The following is a 7,835-nucleotide window of genomic DNA, read 5'->3' as shown; positions in this document are numbered from 1 at the left end:
GACTCAACTCACTGTCACTCTTCATCTGACACTTTCCCTGTTTCCAACAGAGCAGTGTGTTCTCTACACTCTCAGACCATCCTGTGTTTCTCCTTTGTCGCAGTTAGCAAAAAAAAAAAAAAAAAAAAGACAGGATGTCCTGGGACATAGTCCAAAGAGAGGGAATGCCATCTGTTTGTAACACTTAGAAAGGTAAGTGTTAACCATGACTACGGTATTCCTGAATGAAGGAACACAGTCCACCCAGCCAAAGCTAATTTTGAAAGTTTTCACATCCTTTATTTGTACCTTTCAAATGGGGCTATGTAGTCTTTCCTGAGATCTCTTAGAATCACCTTTTCCCACCCACTGCCTTTACGTACAACTGCTTTTCTTTTCTTCTCAACATTACCCCTTCTCCCAAATTCTGCATTGTGATCTCTTTTCCCTCTTCCTTTCTTCCTAATTTGCCATTATAAGAAAGAGCTCAGGAGCTGGTCTGGGAAAGTGGGACTCTCCTTGAAAGGCAGGGGGAGGGGAAGCGTCCTGAGTAGGCCAAGCCAGAATCTTATTCAGTGGGCAGCGGAAGGAAACATCTTGGGAACATCATCTTGTCCCTGCTGTTCAGTTATCTAATGCTAACCAGCAAATCACCCAAACCACCATGGTATTTCATGGCAGCATGAAACACCAACCATTTTATTATGCTCATGATTTAGTGGGTCAGAAATCTGGGCAGGGCACAGAGGGGATTGTTTGCTCTGTTTCCCAATGTCTGGGACCTCAAGCTACATTGTCTCAAATGGCTGGAGATGGCAGGAACAGCTTACCTGGGGTCATATGTCTGGGGTTTTGGTTCTCTTCCACGTTGTATTTGCTGAGACTAGAATGTCCAAGATGGCTCCTTCATTGACATGCCTGATATCTGGGCTTGCATTGTTGAAACAGTTGGGGTTTGGCCAGCATTGTTTCCTCTCTCCATGTGGCCTTTCCATGTGACTTTAGCTTCTCATAGCACAACAGTAAGTCCCAAGAAAGCATATTCAAGAGTAAAAGTCCAAGAAATTGGATGAAAGGTGTAGGTTTTTAATGATATGACCATAGAAGTCCCAGGCTGCCACTTTTAACACATTTGTAAGTCAAAGGGTCTTCCTAGGTGGCTCAGTAGTAAAGAATCCACCTGCCAATGCAGGAGATGCAAGAGACATGGGTTCAATTCCTGGGTCAGGAAGATCCCCTGGAGAAGAAAATGACAACCTACTCCAGTATTCTTGCCTGGGAAAATTCCATGGACAGAGGAGCCTGGCAGGCTACAGTTCACAGGGTCGTAAAGAGTCAGACACGATTGAGTGACTGAGCACACATAAGTCAAACAAGTCACTAAGTCCAGCCCATATCCAAGTAGAGAGGAATTAGACTGCATCTCTTTTCTTTTTCGTATTTATTTGGCTACACGGGGTGTTAGTTGGGCACATGGGATCTTCATTGCGGCAAGTGGGATGTTTAGTTGCAGTATGCGAACACTTAGTTGTGGCATGTGGGATCTAGTTCCCTCACCAGGGACTGAACCTGGGTCCCCTGCATTGGCAGTGTGGAGTCTTAACCACTGGACCACCCGGGAAGTCTCATACTTCACCTTTTGATATGAGGAGCAGTATGCTTCTATAGGGAGGGACAGAGTTACTAGCAGCCATCTTGGAGACCATCCACTACAACCCTCACCCCATCCCAGTTACCACAATTCATGTGCCTTTGATGGAATTGGCTTGAAGTCTAGGATCTCATAAAAATCCTGGTAATTGCAACTCCTCTCCATCTGAAGAATTGTGAATGAAACAGACAAGTTATCTGTCCTATTACTTCCTATGTTGGGCATCCCCCAAGACACCCCCAGTGAATTTCAGTAATTCATTAAGAGGACTTATGGGATTCAGCATATAGTCATACTTAGGGCTAAGATTTATTACAACAAAAGAATTCAGAGCAAAATCAGCAAAGGGAAAAGGCAGATGGGGCAATGCTCAGAGAAAACTAGGGGCAACTTCCAGAGTCCTCTCCCAATGGAGTCACACAAGATGTGCTTAATTTCCCCAGAAATGCATTGTGAAGACACATGTGAAATGTCACCAACTAAGAAAATTCATTAGAGACCCAATGCCCAGGTTTTTTATTGAGGGTTAATCAAGTAGGTAGCCTCTGTCTGACCTGTACCTGAATCATAGACACCCAGATAGAAGACGAATATTCAACATGAACCATATTGTTTGACCAAACAGTTTAGTAGGCATAGAGAGCCACTCTAATCAAGTAATGGTGGGAGCCTTCTTGAAATCTAGGTTCCCAGTTGCCAGCCAAAGACCAACCATTTTTTTCCCCAAAGGTCAAATTTATATGCAGACTTTTCTAAGGTTAAGCAGTCAGGTCTGCTATGTTACCTCTCTTTTGTACACTAGCCAACATGCAATGGTATTATAGGAACAGAATAACTATAACAAGTACTCCCATTCAAAAAAGTGGAGGGGAGAGGGATGAAAGGCGGGTAGCAGTCACTGGTTCATAGCAGTTCTGAAATCCATCCAAGCATATGTTTTAATTCCTTGACTAAGGCCTGGTCCTGCTTAAAAGTGTTTCTCTGTAATTCTTGGCTTTTCCCTCTGGGTTCTTGGCTCTGTAGTCAGTCATTATTCCTTTTGCATAAGAAATAGCCTATGTTTGCAAATGGGTTGCTCTCTGTCATCTTCCTGTTCCTATAACGTTGCTGTCCCTCCCCCAGGCCACTTTTCATTCTGAACTATCTATGTTTTTTTCTGTCCAAGTTGGTGGTGCTTCTACTAATATCATTTTCTTAACAACATTGTGGGTTTTCTATTAAATGCATTCCACCACCAGTGAAGTTGCTCAGTCACGTCAGACTCTTTGGGATCCCATGGACTGTGGCCTACCAGGCTCCTCCATCCATGGACTTTTCCAGGCAAGAGTACTGGAGTAGGTTGCCATTTCCTTCTCCAGGGGATCTTCCCAACCCAGGGATTAAACCCAGGTCTCCTGCATCGCAGGCTTTACTGTCTGAGCTACCAGGGAAGCCCACTAAATGCATTGAAGTCTCTTAAATATAATCCCCTCTCTTCCTTAGTCTTAGAGTCAAGATGCTCTGAGATAATGCTCTTTAAAGTCTTAAAGCTTTTTTTTTTGTCTAATTGGGAGTATCTGTGAAGCATACCTTTCAATATTGCATTGGATCCTTGAACTGAAAAAAATCCTGAGATGATTTTTACCTCTACTTTTCTTGAAGTGTGCTGGATTTAATCTTTGCTCTTAGGCTATGTCCTGCTTTGAAGGTCTTTTACCAGGAGAAACTGGGAATTAGAAACAGTTTTATCTTTGAACCCAGCATATCTTGGCTTTGTTACAGTCCCTCTAAATGCAGCTTCCAAATTGAACAATTCCATCTTTAGTTCAACTCCCTTCATGTATTTTATCTTAGACAAATTGAAGAAACCAGTTGGCAATTTCAGCATTATGACTGAAAATCTCCTTAGCCAGATCCATTAGATCATTAAATATCCATACTATTTTTCATTAGATACTCTTTCTATGTTTTACATTGTGCCATTTAACAGTGTTGCCAAACTTTTTGCTAGCTATAACCTTTTGTCCAACACTATTAGTTTGCTAGCGGTGCCATGGTAAGGTACTACAAACTGGTGGCTTAAATAACAGAAATTTATTATCTCATGTTTCTGGAGGCTAGAAACACAAGATCAAGCTAACAGCAGGGTTGGTCCTTTCAAAAAGTTATGAGGGGGAATTTCTTGGTGGTCCAGTGGTTAAGACTCCATGCTTACTAGAGGATCCTCTGTGAGGGCCAGAGGAAACTAACCAGGGATCACAAAAGAAAGCTGGTGAAGTCTATGGAAGGCTGTAGCCTCTGCGACCAGAAATGGGCCTGAAACTGATAGTCATCACAGCTAACAGGAAGACAACTTGGATTGAACTCGGAGAGAGTGAGGGCAAACTAGAATTCATAAGGGCAAACCGGAACCAATGAGGTCAGAACAGAACCCACAGCTATCTCTCACATTGATGATGCAGGCGGCCTGCCCAAGAAGTTAATGCCTTTACCACAGAACTACATGTGTGCCTTGCCCCAGAGGCTTGTTGTTCAGTTGCTCAGTCATGTCCGACTCTTTGTAACCCCATGGACTGTAGAATACCAGGCTTCCCTGTCCTTCACTATCTCCCAGAGTCTGCTCAAACTCATCTCCATTGAGTTGATGATGCCATCCAACCATCTTATCCTCTGTCGCCCCTTTCTCTTCATGCCCTCAGTCTTTCCCAGCAACAGGGTCTTTTCCCATGAATCGGCTCTTTACATTGGATGGCTGCAGAGGCTAGGAGAAGCTGAAATAGATGTGGTGGGAGGTGGAGGAGCTGGGGACCAGTTGCTGCTCTGCGCCAACAGGGTGGCAGCAGGTCAGTAAAAAGTTTACAGGCTGCAGCTGGTACTTGGCATCAGCCATGGAGCGCTACCACTCTGCTTCACTCGCTCCTTTCAAATCTTACCCAGATTTCTCTTGTGATCAGTCCTGTCCTGGGACCAGACTGGGAAAGGAAATTTGGGGAACTGAATTTCAGTTAAATTGACAGAGCAGAAAACCACAAGAGCCAAATATCAACAGTTGTCAGGTACCAGGGTGCTGTGTCTCATATATACTGATGTCTCATTTAAGCCTTATAGCAGTTTTGCAAGATAAAGATTAGCCTTCCCATTTTACATATGAAGAAATGAAGCTTCATATTTGCCCACAGGAGCAAATGGAGGAGTTTGGATTCTACCCTACATCTGTGTGGTCGCCAACTTCCAACATGGGCCTCAGTGATTCTTGCTTTTTGATTGTTGGTTAGTTACTAAGCCATGTCTTTTGTGACCCCCATGGACTGTAGCCCACCACCCTCTTCTGTCCATGGGATTTCTCAGGCAAGCACACTGGAGTGGGTTGCCATTTCCTCCTCTAGAGGATCTTCCAGACTCGGGGATTGTACCCACCTCTCCTGCATTGGCAGGTGGATTCTTTACCACTGAGCTACCTGGGAAGCCCTTCTGATACTCATGCTCCTTTGTAGTTCCCCTCCCACCTTAAATAGGTCTGACCTGAGTAATCAGTAGAATATTACAGTGATGATATGTGACTTCTGAGGCAGGATCATAAAAGACATTACAGCTTCCACCTTTTTCTTGGATCACCTGCTCTGGGAAAAGCCAGCTGACATGTTGTGAGGACATCCAAATAGCTGTAGGCAAACCCATATAGGGAGGAACTGAGGTCTTTTGTGAACACATCCATGTGGGTGAAACAATGTGCAAGTAATTTCTACAGCACCAGCCTCCCCTTCAGATGACTACAGTCCATATTCTGACTGAAACTTCTCAAGAGTCCTCAAGTCAGAACTATAGGACTAAATGGCTTCTAAATTCCAGGAATTGATGAAAATATGAGATTATGTTTATTATTGTTTTAAGCTGCCTACTTTTGGGTTAACTGGTGATGCAGCAGTAGATATAATTTGCTAGGTTCCAAAGCACAGTTCCTGTGACATTATTTTGCTTTAAAATTTGTTCAGATTATGAGACTGGGGATTGTGGAAGAAGTCAGAATTTGAAAGTTCATAATGTGCTGGTCATGTGACGCCCCACACCCCAGCAAAAACTTTGAAACATCTTTCTGGTGCTTCCAGATACAGAGAGAGAAGGAGGAGTGTCATCTAGTGGTTAATCTGAACCTTGAGAATTAGAAGGGTTTCTTTTTTGTCACTACCCAGGGAAAGCTGAGTTGCGTGAAGAAATTAGAGGTTAAATCATGTGTTTTCGTTGACTGGAAGACTTGACCTGGAGTAGGGAAGATCACTGATGGAGACTGGATTCTAGCAGAGAAAGCAAAGTCCTGACAAATGGAGAAGCAGGGACTCGAGGGCCCTCCAGTGAGAGACTGACAGTCCCTCTGCTTCTGCCCCTTCCCTTCAACAGGGTTATCCCTTCCTCTGCTCCACCAAGTTCCCTTTGGCCTCAAGCTCACTGAAGTAGCTCCTTCCTTTTCTGCTCTCTCCAAATCACCCTTGCTTATGATGCCCTTTTCCTTTTAACAAAGTGCATATACATGCATTTAGGAACATAAAAGAGGAAAACAAAACCATCTGAGAACCATTTCCCTTTGAAAATTCTTGGTAATTGTCTTTCTCTCCTTTTTGTCCAGATTTGGTCTTGGATCGGAGATGCAGGGCACTGTGCCTGGCACTGACAGAAATATCAGGAAACAGCACGTCAAATTCTCTGCAAGTTGTGAACTGACCCTAGACAGCTGAGAGTTAGAAAGAAAATGTTGCCTGACCCTCTGACTTTTAAACCCACCTTAAACCTCGTCTCTGAGCCCCCGGAGTCCACTACACAGTAGACATCAAGAAACGGTTTCCGAAATGAATGAACCAGTTTCCCTGAAGGTCCTTCCCTGCTTCCCCTCCGGCTCCATGTCCTCTCCCACTAGGAACTGTGCCAGCATTTGAGCCCCTGCCCGGGAATTTTTGGAGATCTTGTCTGGCCTCCTCAGACTGTGACCCCTTTCTCGGGTCAGGACCAGGGCTCCCTTTTTCGCTGCGGGACGCGTACTGAAGCCGAGGAGGCTGCTCACCTCTACTCACATATTCTTCCTCGGGATAGGGGCTCTTGTTTGGAAGATATGCAAGTACCGAAAGTGGCCTGAACTGGTTTTGGAAGCACTAGGGGAGTGCGTGGTGTCGTCTGTCTTCCTAGCCGGGAAACAAGGCCGGGCGTCCACACCCGCATGGATAGGCAGACCACGCGACTCCGCGCTCCCCCTGCGGAGCGCTGTTCCCCCGCGGGCGCCGAGTGGGCGGGGCCTTGCGGGGCGGGGCCCGGCGAGGTCACGTGACGGCTCGGCCGGCAGGGGAGGCAGAGGCAGAGGGGCGTCAGACGCACCGAGTGGCTGGCGGGGCAGTTGGGGCAGCCGGAGGAGCAGCGCCGCAGCCATGGGGAGCTTGAAGGATGAGCTGCTCAAGGGCATCTGGCATGCTTTCACCGCGCTCGACCTGGACCACAGCGGCAAGGTCTCCAAATCCCAACTCAAGGTGGGCACACCCTCTCCCGGACCCCCATTCGCCCCTCCCCGGCGCGCGCTCCCGGGGTGGAAGCGGGCCGGCGGAGGGTGACCACAGGGAGTGGCAGGCCAGAATGTGGCCGAGCGGCCTGCTTGGGGTGGAGGGGGCAGAGACCGGCATTTGGCATTTTTTTGCCTCCTCCTCGTTTTGCGTTAGTTTCCCCAGGGCTCACCTTGAGCAAGGGACCGCGGGGCTGGGGACCCTGAGCGGCGAGCTCGGCTCCCTGTTGGCGCTGGAGGCCGGGAAAGTTTCAGACTCCGCGAGGGCGGTGGGAAGCTCCCTAGGAAACTAATCCAAAGTTTCCTCCTTACTCTGGGAGAGGAAGGGGCTTGCCCAAGGTGACTGGGCTGAGCCCTCCAAGGCGCACGCTCCGCACCGGGGCAGTCCTCAAAACGGCCAGCCGCAACGTAGGCAACCGGGCAGTTCCGAGAAGGGAGGGAGAAGTGCGCCAGAGCCCGGCCCTCGGCGGCCTCCGCTTTTGGGGCGCTGTGGCAATGGGGGACGCTTTCCGATTAGTGAGGAAGACCTGGCGTCCTCAAGTCTGGATCGAGTCCAGGGTGTGCCGAGTCCAGGGTGTGCCGTGTCCCGCAGGAACTTAGTTTCCGGGTGAGGCGCTGTATCTGGCACCCTGCAAAATCTTTATTGCGACTGCCAAAGACCCCATCATTAAGGGAGAGTAAGGTATG

General features: G+C 47.3%; 1 protein-coding gene across 1 annotated transcript in view; it reads left to right on the top strand.

Annotated features, from left to right (window-relative positions):
• Positions 1-6,918: 6,918 nt before the first annotated feature.
• Positions 6,919-7,835, top strand: part of SWAP70 (switching B cell complex subunit SWAP70) — a 73,299-nt gene continuing 72,382 nt past the window's right edge. The window contains exon 1 of the mRNA XM_043481135.1: positions 6,919-7,119. Coding sequence (XP_043337070.1) covers positions 7,021-7,119 — 99 coding nt within the window. The 5' untranslated portion in view covers positions 6,919-7,020. The remainder of the gene's footprint in view (positions 7,120-7,835) is intronic.

The sequence above is a fragment of the Cervus canadensis genome, chromosome 11 (genome assembly GCF_019320065.1).
Source record: "Cervus canadensis isolate Bull #8, Minnesota chromosome 11, ASM1932006v1, whole genome shotgun sequence".
Taxonomy (NCBI): domain Eukaryota; kingdom Metazoa; phylum Chordata; class Mammalia; order Artiodactyla; family Cervidae; genus Cervus; species Cervus canadensis.
This window is presented reverse-complemented; position numbering and strand designations above follow the sequence as displayed.